Source organism: Myotis nattereri, assembly GCF_964212035.1.
Source record: "Myotis nattereri genome assembly, chromosome: 9".
Classification (NCBI taxonomy): Eukaryota; Metazoa; Chordata; class Mammalia; order Chiroptera; family Vespertilionidae; genus Myotis; species Myotis nattereri.
This window is the reverse complement of record NC_138084.1, coordinates 25,785,232-25,808,523: the sequence shown is the minus strand read 5'-3', so window position 1 is coordinate 25,808,523 and position 23,292 is coordinate 25,785,232. Positions and strand designations below refer to the sequence as shown.

Genomic DNA, 23,292 nt, shown 5'->3' with positions numbered 1-23,292 from the left:
TATGCACCCCTATGTTCATAGCAGCACAATTCACCATAGCTAAGATTTGGAAACAGCCTAAGTGCCCATCATCAGATGAGTGGATTAGAAAATGGTGGTACATCTACACAATGGGATACTACACTGTGGTTAAAAAGAAGGAATTCTTACCATTTGCAACAGCATGGATGGACCTAGAGAGCATCATGCTAAGTGAAATGAGCCAGTCAGAGAAAGATAAATATCACATGATCTCACTCATTTGTGGAATATAATAACCAACATAAACTGATGAACAAAAACAGATCCAGAGACAGAGAAGCATTGATCAGACTGTCAAACCTCAGAGAGAAGGTAGGGGAGGGCAGGGGTAGGGGGAAAGATCAACCAAAGGACTTGTATGTATGCATAAAATCCTAACCAATGGACACAGACACCAGGGCGGTGAGGGCATGAGTGGGGTATTGGGGGGATAAGGACCCATATGTAATACCTTAATAAAGAAAAAAATAAAATGAATATTAAACATTCAAAAAATACTAGAACAATATCTGAGACACTCTGAGATTAGAAGATGCCCTACTGTTGCCTATTTTCCTAGATATAACTATAATATGAACATAATTTCAATTAAATTCCCTCTAGGAGTTTTTATGAAATGGACAAGCTGATTCTCATGTTAACTGAGGAGAAATAAATACAGAAAATGTACAATAAAACTATAATTGAAAGCAATAGGTGGCAAATCTAGAAAATATCAAAATGTAGTATGCAGTTTTAATAATTAAACTATGCTATGGTGCTGCAACAGACAAATGCATCAACAAGTCAGAACAGAAGGCCCGCAACTTACAGTAAATATGAATTTGGCATATCAGAAAAGTTTCATTTCAAAATGAGTTGGGAAAGGATTGTCCCAGTGGTGCTAGGAAAACAGGTTGACCTTATCTAAGTCATATTTATACCTCTTACTAAGTATATAAAATATATTCCAAAATTAATTTGGTTGCTTGGCAGCAATAAACAACTAATATATGTTCATAAACATACAGAAATTGTTAAGGAACAGTATTGGGATAGAGAAGATCTACCTGGGCAAGCAAAATCCAAATGCCATAAAGGAAAATGTTTATCTCTAACTATCTATCATCTATCTATCTATCTATCTATCTATCTATCTATCTATCTATCATCTATCTATCTACCTACCTACCTACCTATCTATTTGAAAGAAATTGTGGTCTGGTTAATTTTTTTTAGAGTTTTTATTTTATTTTATTGGCATATTTTCCTTCCTTTAGAAGTTTGTTTGCTGGTTATAATTACTCAATGTCAAGATGTTTTCTATAGGTAAGACTCCTATGAAAATATTATTTATTGATAGTGGCAAACTGTCCCCTGGTGGAAAATCTGTAATTGTTGTTTAACTTAGGGGTATTGATCTTTATTTTTACAAGAAACTATTTTCAATCCACTTGCCATGCTGCTAAGTCTTATTTAGATGACATGGTCTGGTAAATTAAAATATCAATTAGAGATTTGAAAAATATCTTCTATATAATTATAGTGAACTAAAAACCATGCTGGGCAGGAGTTTCTAGACATCGATATATTAAATTACTGTTAGGGGTTGAATTATACCCCCCCCCCACCCCAAATTCTTAGGTTGTAGTCCTAACCTTAGGTACCTGAGATGTAACATCATTTGGAGTTGGGTGTTTACAGAAACCATCAGGTTAAAATTAGGTTGCTCAAGTGGGTTCTAAACCAACAAGACTGGTGTCTTTATAAAAAGGGAAAGTTAGGCAAAGAGACGCACACAGAAGACACTGTGAAGAGACATAGGAGAAGACATACATCTGCTAGCCAAGGAGAGACACCTGGATGAGATATTCCTCCATAGGCCTCTAAAGGAACCAACTCTACCAACAACTTGATTTTGGATTTCTAGCATCTAGAATTGTGAGACAAAAAAGTGTATGTTGTTTGAGCCATCCATGCTCTAGTTACCTTGTTACAGAAACCTCAGGAAAGTAATATAATAACTAACTCAAAATATGAAAGGATAAAAGGAATACATAGATAATTCATAAAGGAAAATATAAGTAGTGATAAAGTTATGAAAATATAATCAATATTCCTAATGATAGAAATTATATTATATAGAAGGTATCATTTTCCACTCATACCATTAACAAATATTAAATAAAGGAGGGAGACTATTTCCAGCTCAGGTGAATGTGTTGAGAAGAACATAAAAATATATGGAAAATTAGGCACAGAGGCACAGTGAATTAAACATTCACTATACCCCTCTCAGAACTTAGCAATGCACAATAAGTTCTGTTGTGAAATTGAAATAAACTCCTAACGAACTCAGTCTGTTCTCACAGCAAAATGGTTAAGACATTGAAAACTGAAGATTAATAGAAATATTAATTTCTTCCTTAATAGAAATATTTTCTTGGAAGTAACTATCCTTGTGACTCAATTTCTTCAACTGTAAAATGTGGGGTTAATATTAGTGCTTATCTTATAGAGTTGTTCTGAAGATTAGATAAGTAAGTATATATAACATTATCTTGTATGTAATACATTGTCAATGCATGTTATCTAATATTGTGATTTATTACGGGCACTTAAGTTAATTCTGCCACATTCAGGGGAAACAAGGTGGGGCATGAAGTAAAGTTGTATGATTAGAATTAGATGAAAATGAGCCTTATTATTTATTATTTGACTTTGCTAGTGAGATAAAAGGAAACCTGGGGCATTAATAACTACCTGATTACTGGCTGATTACTGGTCATTAGTGAAAATCTCAAAACCAGGGAAACGCATTAAAGTTCTTAGCAGTGGGGTATTCCAATTTTCTTCAAACAAGAAGAATGGGATGAGTGCTGGAGACCTACATTTTAAAAATGAGCAAAAGTGCCTGGCCAGTGTGGGTCAGTGGATTGAGCATTGTCTCATTCACCAAGAGGTCACCAGTTCAATTCCTGGTCAGGGCACATGCCCAGGTTGTGGGCTAAATCTCTGCTTGAGGGTGTGTAGGAGGCAGCCCATAGATGTTTCTCTCTCATTGATGTTTCTATCTCTTTCCCTTCCTTTCTCTCTAAAATCGATAAAATAAAAAATTTAAAAAATAAGCAAAAAATAAGGAATTATAATAGAAACCTATTGAAGATGACACACATTTATCATCACTAGGGCCATTGGTAGACCAAGTTTCTTTATAATTCTTCAGAAAGAGTACACATTCATCGGATTTATAAATAATAGAGATTTTTTTAATTTAAATACCTATTATGGGATTAAAGCTTTACATAAATTGGTCCATTTAACACATAACAATCTGAGTAAGGTCAGTGTTAATTTTGCATTTTACCAGTACTGATTAAAAAACTAAAGAGAAAGTTTGAGCCATTTTCCTCCAAGTTTTATATTTAAACTTGTCAACCCAACTTTCACTGAAAAACTGTTGTTCCTATGACTTCTCTCGTTGAAGGAGTGTGTCCAATAGTTGCGTAAGCCAGAAACATAGCATCATTTATAACAAAAGCCCTCCCACTCTTTCCCCATAATACACACAGACAGATACTTTTAAATTATATATTATTGATTCAATTTTGTATGTTTTGCTGAAATCAATTCAAGCTTGCCTGCCTCCAGTGTTTCTAATGTAATTTAGGCAGCCTCAATCATTTCCCTGGATTATTGCCAGGGTAACTTCCTTTCTTCAGTTCACTCCCCAGTTTTTAACCAGGAGAATATTGCCAAAACATAAATCAGACACTTCAATTACTTCCCCTTGTTTTCAAAACAATGCACAAACACCTAACCATTACTTAAGAATCTTGCATAATTTTGCTTATGCTTTTCACTTTCCATTTCAAAGGCAAACCTCCCACTGCCTAATTAGGTCTCCAAACCATCTGACATGTATGCTTTATTTTTAATTCTGAAAGCTCATTTTTAATATTATTTACACATGCTTTCCCCCTTAGTATAGTTAATTTCTACTTATCTTTGAAGGAGCACCTTATGTATTTTATATTAGTTTCCCCAGGAAGTTTCCCCTGGAATACCAACTCTCCTGTGTTCTCCAGTTAATCATTGTAATCTTCTACAATCAGTTACCGTTCTATGCTGCACTGGCAATTATCTGTTTCCTTGTATACATTCCCCTGCTACACACACACAAAGACACACACACACACACACACACACTTCAATCATTCATTCCTTAAATAGAATAATAGAATTTTAGGGTAGTAACCTAATTTCTCTGAACTCCCTTTTTTCCTCCAAAATGATATTTATCATATGTGCCTTATTTTCTTGCAAATATCACAAGAGAAAAATAGAAAAAGTATATATATATATATATATATATATATATATATATATATATATCCCGTAATTGTTAACAAACCTGTTCAAATTCCACTATACTTATTGACTGATTTTCATAGACATTTTGTTTTCCCAGTAGCAATAGAGACTCTTAGGCATGTTTGGAAAAGGTGCCTTTTCAATGGGCTTCCTTCCCTACAAACCAGGGATGAAACAAGTTCCCTGTATTCTGTTCTGGCTCTACTCCCAAGTTTGCTCCACCTCCTATGTCAGAACCTGTCTGTATAGTTGAGATACATTGGTACAAATCATATTTTGTGCTGCAAAACTTCAAGGATCTTTGAAAAAAACTGTGTTTGTGTCATGAAAATATCTATTTCCCAAGTGGAACCTGACAAAATGTGTTGTGCATATAGATGTCTGGTATTATTCGGGAACCTCACTGTAGCTTAGGTAGTCCTCAATGCAAAATAAAATCCTTCTTTTAACACTGTTTGGTTTTTCAAAGTTTCCCCTTTTGATGAAAGAATAAGAACAAAACATCCTGGTAATTAAGATTTCAATTACTCTAGGTTTTGCTTTAAATGCAAGGATTTGTGGTTATGACTAAGGTGGAAGCAGTGGGGGGCTCTCACGCCCTTTCTTTCTGTGTTAGACAGGACTATGAAGAGCTACAAAAGCAACTGAAAGAAGTCTTTAAGGAGCGAAGCACCATCCTCCGTCAGCTGACAAAGACATCAAGAGAACTTGATGGAATTAAAGTCAACCTTCTGGTGAGATGAAAACTAGTTTCCCCAGCAGCAAAGGATGAGGAGTCTCTTGGTTTGTCTCAACAGATTAGCATGTAAAGATTCCTTCATTCTTTTAAACCAGTTTTGAATATGTCTATGGGCTTGACCATGAAATTGATTTTTATTATTATATGAGCTTTGAAAGGAAATGTCAACTAAAATGCAATTTGCGAATCTGTGGTCTGCAAATTTAGGAATGATAAAATTGTGTGTTTGGCAAAGCCATCAATTTCTCATTGCTTCTCAGGTCAATTTGACCCATCCCTGTGTTTTTTAATATTTTGAAATGATGAAAAGTAATTATGATCAAGAGTTCAACAAATATAGGCATGTTCCCTAGAAAAGAATTTTAAATTCCACAAAGATTAATTCTGAAGATTCTTTAATAAATCTCTGACTAAAATTGGTAAAAGCCTTAGAAAGGAGAGTGTCATCTATACAAATATACTAACACCCAGGAAATCTCAATAAAAAAATCTACATGATAAGAAAAAAATTTTAAAATATATGATATTTAACATTTAGCTTAAACATTATATTTATTGAACATATGCTATGTAGTTAAAGCTTTAGCTATTTTATGGAATTTAATTTTCCTAATATATTTATGAGGCAGATACTGTTAATGTGATTTTTCCTATTGCACATATGGAATCATGCTTTGAGAAGATCATTTATTTTTTAATGTCACAAGCGAAGGCAGACATTAAATGCAAGCAATCTGGCTCCACAGCCTGTCTGTTATTTATTGTACTGAACCATGTTTTAGAACCACATGGAGTCACCATTGTCTTTAGCTTTCTATTCCCCCAAGGATGATGACAACGATGATGATGATGATGATGGTGCTAATAACCACCACAGCTTATGGAACATGGTCAAGCTCTGGTGTCAGGTACCTCCATCTACAATTTTTATTTAATTTTCACATGACAACTATGCTCTATTTATTTGTAGTTTTATTTTGTAGGTGAAAAAACAAAGTTAGAGAATGGTTAATAAGCTATCACAAGTACAGAAAAAGTCAGGTGGCAGAGCTAGTATTTGGACTCGTGCCCAAGCTCTTGTTCCAGAAGTTGTTATATCTTGAGAACTAAAAAGAAAACCAAAACAAAACAATACAACACATAACACCCAGGTTCCAGTAGGGCGCACAGACAGGTCTCAGGATAACAGTGCTGGGATGGACATTTCATAGGGCCATAGGGCAGCACTGACTGGGATGAAAAAGGCGGTAAATTGATTTTCATAGGAATCTGATACCAGAGCTTCACCTTAGCATTAGGCACAAATTCACTAGTTCTATGAGGTTACAAAGAATAGACAAGACACCTGCACCTCCTCGAGGCATGAAATGCCTGGCACTTTGAGACTGTTTCAAGCATATGGTGAAATGCCTAGGAGTGGTCAAGGTTTACAGTATTCCCCAAACACTCAATCTCTATGTATCAGTAGCCTAAGTCAAAGCATCTAATTACAATCTAGAAAATGGATTGATAAAAATGTATCATTTCATGGGTTTATATTTGTAAAAGGGTAACAAGACATGTGTAGGCCAAGGGATTGGTGACTTTTCCCCATACTATAATTCCTTGTCCTATTTTCTTGGTATTTTCATGGGAAGCTACTCTTCCTAAATAAACATAGCTTCTTATATTGGCTGCTTCCTAATAAAAACTGTCATTTTAGGGAAGAAGTTTCTCATGCGAGGTTCAGCCCACCACATCCCTAGCAGAATGTTTATCTTACTATATGAAAATTGTCTATTTTTAGCATTAGATTGAAAATTTGTGAAGGCAGACACTATGCCTCTGTACATGTTTTGCATAATTCAATATAGATATTTGTTAAGTAAATACTGAGTAAACAACGTGTTTGGCATTCTTGGTCTTGTCAATCCCCTACCTGTTACAGCTTCTCTTCCGACAAACAATATTATTCCTCTCAATTTCAACTTTGAATATCAAGAAAATAGATTGCCCTATTACATAATTTACTAAGTATTAATAAGAAAGTACACCCTAGCCGCTTTTGCTCAGTGAATAGAGCATCGGCCTGTGCACTGGTTTGATTCCGATCAAGGGCACATGCTCAGATTGCAGGCTCCATCCTCAATAGGGGCCATGCATGAGGCAGTCAATCAATGATTCCCTGTCATCATTGCTGTTTCCATTTCTCTCTTCCTCTCCTTTTTTCTCTGAAATACATATATATATATATATATATACATATATATATATATATATATATGGAAAGTTCTTAGGGAAAACTTACTTGGGCAGACTTTCTAATGAGAAAGCTCAGTGAGCTTTTCTGTTTTAATTCATGGCCTGTGAACGCTGAATTTGCCAGAGTAAATAAACACTAATGAGTGATGTGGTATTTTTTTTTTCTTAATACCCTATCTGTACAGACCAGTTATAATTTGACGTGGTTCCATTTCTTCTTTGTATTCTATTAAATTATTCATAAATAATAAATAGATAAGTCCAAACAGGAGAATGTTTTTTGGCTGCTTTGATCTTAAATTTTATTATAACTTTGCTTATTCAGGGAGCCCTTTTGATACCCCCTTTTATTTCTAGAAACTACTAGAGGCCCAGTGCATGAAATTTGTGAAAGAGTAGGCTTTCCTTCCCCCAGCTGCTGGCACTGGCTTCCCTCTAACACCAGGACCCAGGCTCCCTCCGGCCGCCAGCAGGCACCCAGGACCTGGGCTTCCCTTGCAGCCCTGGCTTTGTCCAGAAGGTCATATGGAAGGATGTCCTGTCTAATTAATATATTATGCTTTTATTTATTATAGATACCAGAGTTGGCTTAACATAGCTGAGGAGGACACAGTAAAACTTCAAACAAAGTGAAGAAAATATATTGTATTTTATATTCACTTATTCAGTGACCTAGATATTTGGAAAGCACGTTTCCTCTACCGAACCTCTAAAGATTCAGACTCGGCTCATCCCCTTCGCCCACTGTGCAATACGTGCACTGCTTGGTGTCATATGTTCCTGTGGGCACCCTTAGAACCACGAGGCAAAAGTAAAGTGAGCCTCGATGTATCACTTGAATAAGACTTCCTTTTTCTCCTTTTCTTATTAGTCTTTGAAAAATGAAGAGAAATCTGCCAAAACTGATGTTCAGAAGCTTCTGGAAATAGGTCAGAAACAAAGGTAAGATTGTGCTTCCCTTTTAGTTTTTCAGTTCCTCTTTTCCACAGTGTTGAACTCTATTCAGAAACTTCTCAAAAGTCAGTTCATTACAAATGTGCTAATTTATCTTCTTACACTTGAAGGTATGAAAATCTTATTTAAGTGCAGATTCTTATGCAGTAAATCTAGGGTGGGATTTGAGAGTCTACATTTCTAAGACATTCCCTGGTGATGGTGATACAGTGCTGCTTGTAGATGACAACTCTAGTGTTTAAGGATCTGCAGTATTCTCCAGGATTGCCTTAGATGATGGACCCTGATAAGTATGCCCATCAATAGACAGATCCAATAACACTGACCTTGGTGGGTCAATTTTATTTATTTATTTCAGAGATGAAAGGAGAGGGAGAAAGAGATAGATACATCAGTGATGACAGAGAATCATCAATAGGCCACCTCCTTCATGTCCCCCACTGTGAATCAAACCCATAACCCTGGAATGTACCCTGGCCGGGAATTGAACCATCACCTCCTGATTCCTATGTCCATGTTCCCCAACTGAGCCACACTGGCTGGGCGGTGGGTCAATTTTTAATCAGATTCAAACTCAATCCTGGTGATAATAGTGGGGGTGGTGAGGAATGGGGTAATCTTATTAGCAACACTAGAGGCCCAATGCACAAAATTCATGTGCTGGTAAGGTCCCTAGGCCTGGCCTGCAATCAGGGCCATCTTCCCCAGCTGCCTGCAGCCAGTCCCCCCACCCACTCCCCCACTGCCACTCACCCCTGGTTCCCTGTTTGCCATTGGGTGATGGGAGCCTGACCGCCAGGGAAAGGGACCAAGAGGTGGTCAGTGTACCTCATAGTGACTGGTCGAGCAGTTGTTCTGGCCATTCTGCTATTAGGGTCAATTTGCATATTACCCTTTTATTATATAGGATAAGTGGAATTAATACAGTGTAGTAAAAGTTTGTTTATTCTTGAAGGATGTATATTATGAGACAGATTTCTATGCAATATCAAAGCTATATGATTTGAAATTGCTTCTCAAAGCAAAAGGTATTTTAAGGTAGAAACAAGCTGGCATTTATTATACATTTACTTGACTCTGCTGGATGCTGTATATATATTTTCTTGTTTCACCCTCCCAATTACCTTTTAAAGGAGCTATTATTATGCTCATTTAACAGATAGGACATTGTTCCTCAAAGTGCTTAAATGAATTGCTGAGAGTTGTTCATTGGAATTTGCTCTGTTGTGTTTTTACACTATAGCCATACCGTTTCACTTTAGTTCATAGATCACAAAGCCAAAAGCTTTTAAAAATTTTACAATCACTACACTATGTAGTCCCTGCTCACCATCTTCTATCTTCCCCACTGTTCTTGCCTCTTGACTCAGAAAACTCTCATTAGAATATATTTGGATTGAGTTGATGACATGTTAAAAATATCAAAGCTATTGTCATATATTGACTATTTTTATTATTAAAACAAAATTATTATTTATTGAACATGAAATTCTTTTTAAACCCATTATTAAAAAGAGCTTGTAAAATATTTGTCTGAGCATATTTCCAAAAGTATATCATTTTAAATTATTTTATTGGTTTTAACTTAGCCATCTCTTAAAGCACCTATGCTTAATATTATACAACTATTTGTGGCTCATTGAATTAGTGTTGGAGATTTATAAACAGCACTTTCAAAAAGTAACCAGTCAGAATAGACCAAGAGTTTTCAGATTAATGGAGAGATATTTAAGCGATACTATATGAAAAGTGAGTATGTGTAGCCACACAATAGAGACTCTAGGGAATGGGTAGTAACCTAAAGATTCTGAAAGACTGTAGAAAAAGGTAATGTAAAACCTTTTATTCTATCTGGTGGTTGGTGGTTGGAAAATTCTTAGAACGTAGTTTTGGACTCTGTGTACTAAAGGATTTTACAATCTAGCATTCTCTGAAAATGCAGAGAATGCCTGGGGTAGTGGCAAATTCTCCATCTGTGAGGTTTTTATAATGCAAACAGGTAATCACTTGAGAAAAAAAATGCCTTCTTGTAGAGTGATTGTGTGTGTGTGTGTGTGTGTGTGTGTTTATGTTTCTATTTGTGATGGAAAATGTATGAAACAGCTGAGCAAGTTAGAAATCATTTTTCATAGGAGTATAAATTAGCAAGTCTTGGAGGCAGAGAGAAGATAGAGAGACTCAGAAGATTCAAAAGACCCACTTTACCATTGTCTGATAGCTTTCCTTGCCATGAACATGTGCAGAATCCTCTAACTCCTCCAGATTTTGTTAATGGCTTTCACAGTTTATTTTTGTCTTTCTCCCTACATTGCCTATGTATCTCAGTATGTGGGAATTTTTTAGTCTATATCTGTGTTCATTTTTAAAAAAATATATGATTTCATAATTTAATTAAAATATAGATGTAGCATTTAGAAAGTAGAAAAAAATTAAAATCCCCCATTTTAAAATCCAAAAATAATATTAAAAGGTTAATTGCTATAACATTTTGTTATAATGGGTTATCAGTTGGGAATATAATTGTTCGATTGTATTTGTATTCAGTGCTTATTGAAGATTAGGTGCTAAGGGTAGTATGCAGATTCATTCTCTCCCCCCCCCCCCCCCCCCCCCCCGTGTAGAGGTGGTATAATAACTCTCTAGAGCTTGAGCACATAGGCTCCAGATCACAATTCCACCCCTTCTCTACGCATCATCAGTTTTCTATCTCTAATATATCATAATTTGATGCAAAGCTTCTAAGGCTTATGAATCCCTAATATATTGTGAACCTACAATATTTGTAAATATTTACAATCTCATTATATTCTCACAAATGCCCTTTGTGAAAAATATCACAAATGATAATGGAAGCCCAAACTTGAAGTGTCTATATATGAGACAATTCTCAGAAAATGAAACCTGTTTGAGGAAGTAATGGAAGCTGAGACTTAAAATCCACTCTAAGCCAAAAGCATGTTATGAGCTTCACCCAAGCAGGCATACATCATCTGAGAACCAGTGTCTGTAATTATTTTATAACTTGTTTTGATTGTATTTTGCTTTGACAAAGTCCAAATTGGTTCCAACAATCATACAGACTCTCAATGATATTTCTGAAATTGAAATTGGGACCAAAGAGTTTGTAGAGTAAGAAATCTGGGCCCTGGCCAGGTAGCTTAGTTGGTTAGAGTGTTATCCCTATACCGCAAGGTTTCAGGATTGATTCTCGGTCAGGGCACATTCAAGAAGCAACCAATCAATGCATAACTAAGTGGAACAACAAATCTATGTTTCTCTCTCGCTTCCTTTCTCTCTCTCTCTCTCTCTCTCTCTCTCTCTCTCTCTCTCTCTCTCTCTCTCATCAATACATTTAAAAAAGAAAGAAAACCGGGAGGATCATTAAATCCCATTGAGTGAAAGAACAGGTCATGGTTGTGCAGGATGTGCTGGTCAAAGAATGAACTTAAGGAACCAGATTGGTGCTGGTGGCTATGACAATAATCTCAAATTTATTAAGTGATTATATATTTCCAGGCATTATGCTAAGCATTTTGCTTGCCTCATGTCATCTAAATCTCACTACAAAACTATGAAGTAGTTTTATTATTATGCCCATTTTTTAGATTAAAAAATGACTCTGAGAAGGTACTCACCTTTCCCCTCTTGTCTATATTGTGATTACACACCAGGGTTCCAGATTTAGTCTTTTGGCACTCACCTGAACTTAAAAAAGATAACACAATTTGTCATAAATGATTACATTTTAAACCCTTGAAAAGAATGCATATTTATGGAAACACTTATATTTTTAGCCAGTGGACAGGGCTCATATGTATTTGTGAGTTTGATAAATAAATAAATATATATATATATATATATATATATATATATATATATATATATTCAGACAAGTATTTCTATTATTATCCCCAATGAATGCAGCAGTGCTCAAGTTAGAAATGTTTCCTTGCTCTGCTTTGTAAAAAGTCCCAGGCTTTATAAAGGATGTCTAAAGCACAATGCTTTAGAATTAATCAATTAGGAACATCAAAAGGGAACAATAACTTCTATCTTATTAGCAGTCTATGGTAACTTCTTCCTAACTAGCATGTTCACACCTTGGCATGCTATCACTAAAATTAGCTTTTCAACACTAATTATTATGTTGATTTAATTTAACACATTATGCAGCTCTCAGATGATGTACACAGTAGGATTCTCATAAGACACAATAGCAAGGCAATTTCCTTGAAATACAGCTTGCTTTTAATAGTTGCCTGGGAGAGAATACCTTTAATTACCAGAATTCTGAGATACACCCTGTATGCTGAACTGTGTCTATTCAATTCTGGTTATTTTTTCCTTTATATATGTAGCCAACAACCATCCAGGAAATAACAGAATTGTATTAAGCCTCTCTTTTGCTCTGTTTCCTACTAAACTAGAGAACAAATGAAGTCTCTCCAGGAGGCCCTGCAAAATCAACTTAAAGAGACATCTGAGAAAGCGGAAAAACAGCAGGCTACTGTAAGTATGTTTCTCTTTTGGGTCCTTAGATGTGGGGCTGGGAAATTGTTACTTTTAAAAAATCACTATGGAACAAATATACATGTAAAAATGAAAATGAATATACAATAAAGAAAGTTCAGTCACCAATATCATAAAAATTCAAAAACATATTTTTATTGTATGTGATCCTTAGGGGACTTCAGGTTTTCAACCCTCATTTAGGGATGAAACTCTTCAGCTTCCTGAAGACAACCTATCTAACAGTGACTATTGACTTTCCTAGATACAGGATTGTATCTTACTAATGGGTTCACTGTTATCTGTTCTGCCCACGTAGAGGACAAGCATATGTTGGTTCTTCTCTGCTATGCAATGTATCCTAATGTTTGCCTCTCTAGACATCAGATGATACATAAAGAACAAACTTTCAGCATCAGCATATCATCTCTCCCTTTAACACCTTACCCAGCTTACTAGGTGGTCCTCATTTCAATCTCATTTCTGTCTTGACCTATCACATTTAATCAGGACTTCTTCACTGCCTTGTTGCAAATGATGGCAGAGCAGAATAGAAGTGCTCACACATACAAATAAAGATTATATATATGAAATATGCTAATTAACCAGGACGCCATAACAGGTCAATTGGACAGGAGGAGGTTGCACGCACAGCGTTGGGGGCGGGCGGCAGGGGCCTCTGTGCGCTTGCGCTGGGGGAAGGCCTGATCAGAAGTGACCTCAGCTGCTTCAAGGGCCTTAGAGGGAGGCAGGGCTGGACCGGTGACTCGAGGGTGGGCGGTGCCACGCAATTTCAAATCTCGAACTGGGCTCCTAGTAGATATATAAAGATAGATAGATAGAGATAGAGATAGAGATAGAGATAGAGATAGAGATAGAGATAGAGATAGAGATAGAGATAGAGATAGAGATAGAATATTGAAACATTGATGTGTGTGAGGGTGTGTGTGTGTCTGTGTGTATATGGAAAGACAAAGACAGAGAAAGGGTGGGTAGATGAGGGAAAGAGATCAGAATATATTTCAGCACAGAATTCTCCTTTTTTCATTGTATCTTTTATAAAATTGAAATGTAAAAAAGAAAATTTAGCACATGATGTGTAAACCTTCAATTAGAAATAAAAATCTTAGAATGACTAGGCGAAGTGAAGTAATCCCAGAAGGTACACCTCATTCCTCTCTTAAAGTTAACAAATGCATACCCCATGCTACCATCTGATGACAAAGTCAGAAAATGTAGGCGTTACTATAATCACAGTTCACAGTAGAGACAAAATTTCCAAAGGAACTTCAAAGGAAGTTTTACTGGAGCTGGCCCAATGTGTAAATGAGAAGTTACTATCTTGGTCTTTGATCTTTGCCAGAATATATAAAAGGAGATAAGCGAATGGAGAATGAAGAACGGAGGAGAGTAAATTTCAGATAGCTTTACAGTCAGCACACTTATTTCTCCTGTGAGAGCCTCTTATTATGTGGTACTAGTCCCCTTAAGAGAATAATCCACTGTGATATTCTGGGACAGAGGCTGATAGAAACTTTACATCATCTATGATAAGAACAGTCTAGACTTTTATCTATACTCCAGGGAAGTCAATATCAGAACTGGGAAATAGACTGGTCTCCCTTTCTTACACAGATAAATGCCATCTCTTTTACCTAATATTGGACAACTTAATGAATTTCTGAAACACTCCACAGAGCAGAGAACTCATCTCTTGTCTTCCCTTCTTGACTTCTATAAACTTAGTGCCCTTTCAGGAAGGACCTTCCTATAAGTTATTACAATAACATATGCATACCTGTTATTACCATATCATTTGTGTTATAATTGCCTTTTTATGTATTCCACTAGGAGAAGGAAAGATAAATGGATACAGTTTTATAAATCTGCTGTTAAAGGCAAACATTTTTACAGTAATCTATCTTCATAACACACATACAAAAACTAGGGTTAAATAAAAATGAATGCAATAATCATCAATAATACTCTTCAAATATTTTACATGATGATAACTTACAATAATGTATTCAGAAAATAAACACCAAGACAAAGTATCAAACATATTCATTTTAGAGTCACTCCTCTGGAAAACTTGAATAAATTTTATATTCAATTTTATTCAAAATTATTTTATGAGTAGAAGCTAAAAATATTCCTCAAATTTCTCTTCTCTACCTGTCTTCCATACCTACTAGTACAGTGTACTATAGAAATGTGTTTAATCATACTCAATACATATGCACATATACACATAAAAGTAGATTCATGTTTCTATCATGAGAAAATAAAAGTTTAAGTCAGCAACAAGTATTCTTATGTGTGATATGCCCTTGTAACTTTTACTCTAATCTATTATAAGAAAGCAACTTTCACTGATAAATGTGCAATTTTACATGTAAGTTCTTAGATAAATAAATATCAAAAGTCAATAATTCTTCAAGAAGAAAGTCATTACTTTAATAGCCAAATATGGATGGAATTTTACTGGGTTAAAAAAAAAGACCTCCTTTCCCCAAAATTTCAGAGCCAGGTTTTATTGTTTTGTTTTGTTTTGTTTTGTTTTGTTTTGTTTTGTTTTGTTTTGTTTTACTTCTACTTCTTTTTTTTAATCCTCACCCAAGGATAATTTTCCATTAACTTTTAGAGAGAGTAGAAGAGAGAGGGAAAGACAGAAAGAAACATCAACGTGTGAGAAGCACATAATTGGTTGCCTCCTGCACCAGGGCCTGGGCCAGGGAGGAGCCTGCAGCTGAGGGATGTGCCAGGTCCACAGGCCAATGCTCTATTCACTGAGCCAAACCAGCTAGGGTAAACCAGAAAGTTTTTATTGTAACTTGTACCTAATTTATAATATATTTTTATTTATTTCAGAGAGGAAGTGAGAGGGAGAGAGAGATAGAAACATCAATGATGAGAGAGAATCATTGATTAGCTGCCCCCTGTGTACTCCACACTGGAAATCGAGCCCACAGCCTCGGCATGTGCCCTGACAGGGAAATGAAGTGTGATCTCTTGATTCATAGGTCAATATTCAGCCACTGAGTCATGCCAGCTGTGCACTTCTACCTAATTTTTAAGATCAGTTAATTTCTAGGCAAATTCCTAAGCAAATATGTTTTTGGAAAATAGAAAAAGAACTAAAATTCTAATCTCATTTTGTGAGTATGTATATTTATTATTTCAAATCAATTAATGACAATATGCATAAATTAATAGCTATATTTTCATTGGTAAATGTAGATGCAAAAATCCTATGTACTAGTAAACAAATTCAAGAGTATATTAACAAAATATACCATCAATAAATGCATACATCTGCAGCTGAAATAAATAAGACTTAAATCTTTGAAAGCATTTATTCTGTTTTGAATTGAATGACAATTTTCTAAGTCAGAGTCCAGAAAGACATAACAGAAACCTTTAGTTTATGCTATTTCACACCATATGAAGATTCTAGGTTAACTAAGGATTCTATATATATATATATATATATATATATATATATATATATATATGGTTGCAAATATTTCAATAAGTATTTTTTCTGCCAAGAAGACTATAGTTGGTGTAATTGAAGACTGGGTAAGAAAGGGAAATTAAGATAACTGTAACTGCTCACTCTCAAAGAAAACATATTTGGAAGTAATTCTGTAAATATTGTTGTGATATTTTAGATTTACCAGTAAGAGCAGATAAGCTTATGTCCTTGATTACATATAAAATTACTATGCTTTTTTCCATAAAAAATAACAGATTGTATATTTTATACCAGAGATGTTTCAAATATTCACATCATTTGGTGCATCTATAATAAAATGCTTGCAACTTAAAAGTGATATTGCTTTTAAATCACAAAATATAAAAAAGATAATTTTCTGAAAAATTAAGTTGAAAAAGCAGTAAAGCATGTCATGATCTAATTCTGTTGAAAACATTTTTTATGAAGATGTGAACTTTTGTTTTTATCCCCAAGCAAATAACGGCATGGCAAATCTTTCGAATCTGTGTTCCTCATGAAATACCTAATAGCCAGGAAGAAGTTCTCAGGTGTAACCAAGTAATTAAAGATATTAATATTCATTAGAGGCATTTCATTACTCTTGCTAATTTTATGGCTTAACTTGCCCTAAAGGAGACATAATTAGTTTAAGGGCAAGAATTAGCTTTAAGCTTTGACTTTCATTTAGAATAAAGAATTACTCTGTTGTTTTATGCTTTATTCAACGAAAATAAATGATATTTTTGTCTCTGAGAATTACTTCTTAACTATCTTCTAGAAAGGCTCATTTTTCCAAGGATGTTAAAACTTGCTGCAATTCCAGACCCATGGATTCAAAATGCTAAAATTTTTAAAATATTTTAAATATAGTTTAGGTCCTGAATATCTGAGTATTACATTCTCAAATCTTTCTGTTAATCTGTCACAGATTAACATTTAAACAGTTATAGTCTTGACATTGAAATATATTTTTATTATAATTTTAATTCGAGCTAGGTGTTAATTATGGATAACTGACTGAATAGTATCAAAGTCTGAGGATTTGGGGAAAATAATGGTATCAGTGGAAAAGCAGGATATTAATATAAGCAATATGACTTTAAATAGTTCATGACTCAAACAAAAGTCAAATCTGTAACATATCAAATTTGCTGGTGCTCCTAGAGTGCTTGGGTAGATGAAGAGTAAGCCTTGAGAGTTGCTTTTTTCTTTTTTGTAATGCAAGGGCATGACTTAAGCTGGACTACAGAAGCCTTCACTGAAAAGAAGTGTTTATTTCAAAGATGGCTATCTCAAGTAAATACATTGCCAGCCACAGAAAGTTTCATTTTCTCTCCGCCCTTCCCCCCACACTTATATCCACTCATTGGTTTTAGAAGTTTTGGTTGATCTCCATAACTCATTGATAACTGTTTGGATTGCTTGTTTTTCTCTTCCCAAGCCTAAATTCCCACTCTTATGTTTTAAATTCACCAATAAAGAGCGAGCCCATGAAACTAGTCCTTCACCTTCAATCCCAATAAAAGTAGAATCTCAGGCCCAGCTTCTTCTCTTCTCTCTTCTCTCTCTCTCTCTCTCTCTCTCTCTCTCTCTCTCTCTCTCTCTCTCTCTCTCTCTCTCTCTCGCTCCAGGTGTGCCATGTAATTTCTAGGACTCATAAGCAACAAACCTTTTTTATTTTAAGTTTCCTGATGGTTATGTAACCAAACCCATTGGCTGCCTGCTGCAATGAAAACTAAACTTGTGAGACAGGTGCTGGTAAAAAATGGAAAGAGGTTTATTTGGGTGACGATGTCTTAAGAAGATGAGGGACTCCTGTCCTCAAAAACATCCACTTCAATATATCAGTGCAGGCAGAGGTTTTTATAAGGAGGGAGAGGGAACGTAGAACAAATATATCAGGGGAAGGGGCTGTGGACTTGCCATCTCTCCCACAGACTAATTGAGGAGGTGCTGAAGGGAGGTGTGACTATGCCACTTCTCAAATGCTTCCTCCTCTCATTCCAATGCTATGTCTCTTTAAAGGGCATCTGTAGATACAGCAGACACCTGCAGGTCTTCATGGCTGCTGCCAAGAAACCCTTCTTCCCCCAGAATAGGACACTCTAAGCTGTAAAATAAGCTAGATAAGAAGTGAAAACACAAGTGTTTATTTACATACTCTAAGAAAACTGAGTTGGCTGTAGCCTTGGGAGAATGCATAATGCATAACCTTTACTGCTTAATTGAAATGTTAAGTTACAGTAATTGCTGAGGGTGTCTTATAAATCATAATAAAAACAACAGTCACTATCAAAAATCTAAACCCTCTTCTCTCTGAAAGAAAGAAATAAAACAAAATAAAAATATGGAAATTGAGGTTTAAACAGATGAGGATTACATTTATAATGTACATCTCAATTAAAAATATTCTATTATATGAGAAAAGGATATTTTTATATACTCAGTAGATTTATATATATGAATTGGGCAATGAAAGTTTAGTTAATGAAAATGTTAATCCTTTGTTCTTTTTTAATATTTGTTGAACATCATGAAAATAAATTTATAAAAGCCCCAATAATTAATAAGAAATGTGTCTACATAATTTTCTATTCAATTTCAGATTAATTTTTTAAAGACTGAAGTGGAAAGAAAGAGCAAAATGATCCGGGATCTTCAGAATGAGGTAAGACATATTTTAGGTGAATTTTATATAAATCAAAGAATATATATAAACATTGATTTGACAAAATCTTTGGAGTATTGATCACATGCACATTTGTCCTTTAGTTATGTACTAATGGAGAGGAACTATAAAGTTAAGAATTTCAAAGAGTAGACAATCACCACTTTTACAAATATTTGATAATGTTATTAGTTCATACATCTCTAGTTCATTTCTTCTTTTAATTATATTTTGCTTGGGAAATATTAAAAATTTATTTTTATTTTGTAAGTTAGTCTACCAAATAACAACATAGGCACTGAAGAAGAAAGAAAGCTAGAAATTAACTTCATGCTAGGAAGAACCAATCTAGAATTTAAAAAATTATGTATGGATTATAGAATAATGTAGATTTGAACAAAATAAGCTGTAACCACTTTTAGTATAGCCTTTAATATGTAAGGACCCTATAAAAGTCTATATACTTTTTTCTCTTTTAATTACTTCTCTATCTTGTTGTACAATTACTTTTTTAAAAAAATTCCCCATTGTGTTTATATTTCCACCTCTTTATTCACTTTTTTCTTGAATGCAAGTAATTATTTAGGACTATTAAACCATGACTAAATAATGATACATCTTTTGTGATCAATCCCACTAATTATGATTTATTTTGAATCCCAAATCAATAACTTTAGCATTTACTAAATTTCTTCCCTTTATTCTATTCTTCCTTTCTTTCTTTAATTTTTTGAGTAATTTAAAAGCATTATTCCTAAATAGCTTCCACCTGATGTCAGTGTTAAACAATAGACTTTACAAATGCCTGATATCAGCATTCAGCACCAGCACTCAGTGAGATTAAAATGGTTTATCAGATTTGCAAGTACTGAAAGGAAGAAAGGAAAGCAAGAAAATTTTAAATGATTTTCTGGTGATTCTATTGGATTTTCATATCTTTCCTTTGATGTGAATGCTGTATCAATTTGCAGCTTGGGTTCAGGATCTGGAAAAGAGGCTGCACACAAACAAATGCACTAGACAAGAAACATGAATTTAGAAGGCATGGGGGCCAGGTAGAAACCTTTCTCTAGTGGAGAGGCTCCCTGAAGCCCTGGCCCCATTAGCTTTTATTCAATTTTAGAATACACATCTTGCCCTCAGTTAGGCAGGCAATCCAGTAGCAGACATACTATCTTAAAGGTCAGTAAATATTAGTGAAAATTTATTTTGAGACTATTAGGTCAGGAAATTGCTCGACACACCATTATCTCAACAGAACAATCAGTGCATAGTTTTTAGCCTTGCTAAATCTCAAGGTTCATCAGCCTTCTGAGTTCCTTGTTGCACTTTCATGATAGTGTTTGACAATGGATAACTTCCAGCACTATGATTTTTCTTGAGTTTCCTTAAGAAAGTGTGGTGGGGTGGACTTGATAATGATTTCCCCAAAACCTAATTTTTCAAGCTCCTTTGTGGATTTCTTGTTTATAGTGGGAAATATCAGCAGATAAATTACCAGAATACTAGGTATACTGGATGATTTCTTGTTTGCTGGTGCCCAGTGAAAGCTCAGTGAAAGGGCTAGATTACTCAAGTCAGTAACTTTCCATAGGTCATTTAAGACAAGAAGAATATTTAAAACAATGTCAAAGACAGTATTAAAATAAGGGGAAAAAGTACATATGCACACATACACACTCACATAAAGCATAAACCCAGTTGTATGATAATGAGTGATTATTGGTTAATTATATCTCTAAATGTCTCATCAGTTAACTTTTAATCTTAGATAATTTTTAAGAAATCTAGCATTCAGCTAAATAAGAGCACTTTCAAAATCAAACAGTAACTTACTCATAACAAATACATATGAGGACAAACAAAATATTTTGTTACTGAGAGATAATTTATAGTATAATATTAATTTTCTAAGTGTGTAAGCTAGAATAATTATAAAAGAAATACAATTCTGCAAAACTAATGTCTAATGAATGTACGTTTTTTGTAATTAAATGTATTAAATGAATGTACGTTTTTTGTAATTAAATGTATTACAGCTCACTTTCATAATATTGAAATTTGCAAGATGAAAATTGATAACCAGAAAAGTTTTTTTCTAAAAAATAAGAAAAACCTAATGGTGAGCATATATTATCAACTAAATGGTAAACATAGTAAAACTATATAGACACTGTCTGAACTTTTAGTTCAGAAGTAAAAAAATAAAAAATGTAAATTGACAAAATATTAAAGATGAGGGTGACAATAGAGGTATAAAGAGATTTTGGCGAGAAGCTTGAAGTCCTCTGACTAATTCTAAGTGAAATTATCAGTAAGTTCCTAAAGAAGAAAGGATTTTAAAAAAAATTACTAAAGAATAATGAGAATTTTTTCCATATGTGAAGACAACTATAAAAAGGCACTTTACATTAGCACTTAGGGATTTAGTTTTTAAATTTAAGATGTCCCTTGGAGGAGAAAATATATTCATACTTTTAAAAAATAAATATATATATATATATTATTTCAGAGAGGAAGGGAAAGGTAGAGAGAGATAGAAACATCAATGATGAGAGAGAATCATTGCCGTGACTGTGAATCGAACTGGTGAACTCTTGGTTCATAGGTTGATGATCAGCCACTGAGCCAAGCAGGCAGCAGCATACGGTTTTTATTTTTTTTCAAGCAAGTGTTATGTAGGGCAGAAAGCAATTTGTTTTTTTCCATCCATGCAGGTATACCTGTATCAGGCTACATGGGAGCTTGCGACTCATGATTGTGAGGCAGAACCCTTCAAACCTAAAATCACAAATGTAAAAGAACAAGGAAAATGAAAAAGGAAAGGAAACTCCTTATTACAATGTGTGTGATAATGTTTAGGACTTTTTAAAGGAATACGTAGTTGGCTATACTTGATGTAGATTAATATTGAAATAGTCTATATTAAATTAGTGACCAGATAGTGATCAAAGGGAAAAGGAAGGAAGGAAGTAAGGAAGGGAGGGAGGGAGGGAGGGAGGGAGGGAGGGAGGGAGGGAGAGGGAGGGAGGGAGGGGAAGGGAGGGAGGGAGGGGAAGGGAGGAAGAGAGAAAGGAAGGAAGGTAACTTTAGGGGCCATCTCCATTCTCTTGTTTTAGTATAGATTCTTACGATTGATTATTTTCCTGAGACTAATTCAAGATAGTTCAAGTTAAGGATAAAATAAGGAATCATACTAAAAAATAATAAAGTCAGAAACACATGGGCCCCACTCTGCCCAGTGATGGAAGTCAGAAATTTGTCAAACCTACTGCCTCTCAGTGGCAGGCTTTCCTTCTCACAATTTCATGGCTCAGTTTTTCTTTCTTTCTTATCTCTCAGTTCTTTTGCTCATCTATTCTTTGCATGGCTCATATAATTTTTATGTTTTGTTTTATGGCTGTTGTTATAAGTGCCTGGGAGAAAAAATCTTGCCATAGGTCAAGTCACTGCCTAAACTATGGATTTCCAAATAGTTCTAATAACCATTGACACATATCCAGGCATCTGAGGAAAAGAACATGGGTTTTTAGGGGCAATGTGCCAGTTACTATTCTCAGTTGTGGCAAAAAAAAAAAAAAAAAAAAAAAAATCCTCTGATAAGAAAAGGAGTTATGAAGCCACTTAGGGATTTCACAAAATTGTTAGGAGAGCTGATTATACAGCTTGTAGGCTGCGGTATAGGAACACCGTAAACATACCCAGGGCTGGTTGTCTCTGCCAAGTTCAGGAAGCTGTGCACCAACTTGATGACCTCATCTGGTATCCCACAGCCCTATTCCTTGTGCATAAGACAATGGGTAACATCTAATCACTAGTTTCTGAATCTACATATTGCAGGGATCATGTCTGATTAGCAAAACCTGTCATGCCTGCTCAGGAGCTGCTACGGAACTTTAGAATTATAGAGGCTATATTTTATTTCTAATGTGTTTGCTTTATTTTTTTTTCTTGAAAATGTGGGATTAGTACTAAAAAACTTACACATTATGAAAACATTTTCTAAAATGTGGGGGCCTTTGTATTAACAACATTTTTAGGGATACAATGAGTTAGAGTCCATAGTAACCAGCTTTAGTATATGACAGGTCATCATTGAGGGTTCTGTAGTAGTTAAAAAACAAACAAAAAAAAACCATGTGGTAATGAACACTAATAGAGCATTCCGTTGTGCATGTGTGCTTGTTATAATATCTGGTGTGTACACAGGGCACCTTGCCTACTTTTATGTGATTTTAACTATGCTTTTGTCTGAATTATTTTCTCAGCTAACGCCGAGTCTTTGAGGTTAGAATCCTACCTTCTCTA

The 23,292-nt window shown here is 34.8% G+C and overlaps 1 protein-coding gene across 2 annotated transcripts in view; it reads left to right on the top strand.

Moving 5' to 3' along the window:
• LUZP2 (leucine zipper protein 2) overlaps positions 1–23,292 on the top strand; it is a 308,052-nt gene that overhangs the window by 160,649 nt on the left and 124,111 nt on the right. For both annotated transcript variants that reach the window (XM_081098525.1, XM_081098524.1), the window contains exons 2-5: positions 4,991–5,108; positions 8,226–8,296; positions 12,736–12,817; positions 18,922–18,984. In XM_081098525.1, coding sequence (XP_080954651.1) covers positions 4,991–5,108; positions 8,226–8,296; positions 12,736–12,817; positions 18,922–18,984 — 334 coding nt within the window. The remainder of the gene's footprint in view (positions 1–4,990; positions 5,109–8,225; positions 8,297–12,735; positions 12,818–18,921; positions 18,985–23,292) is intronic.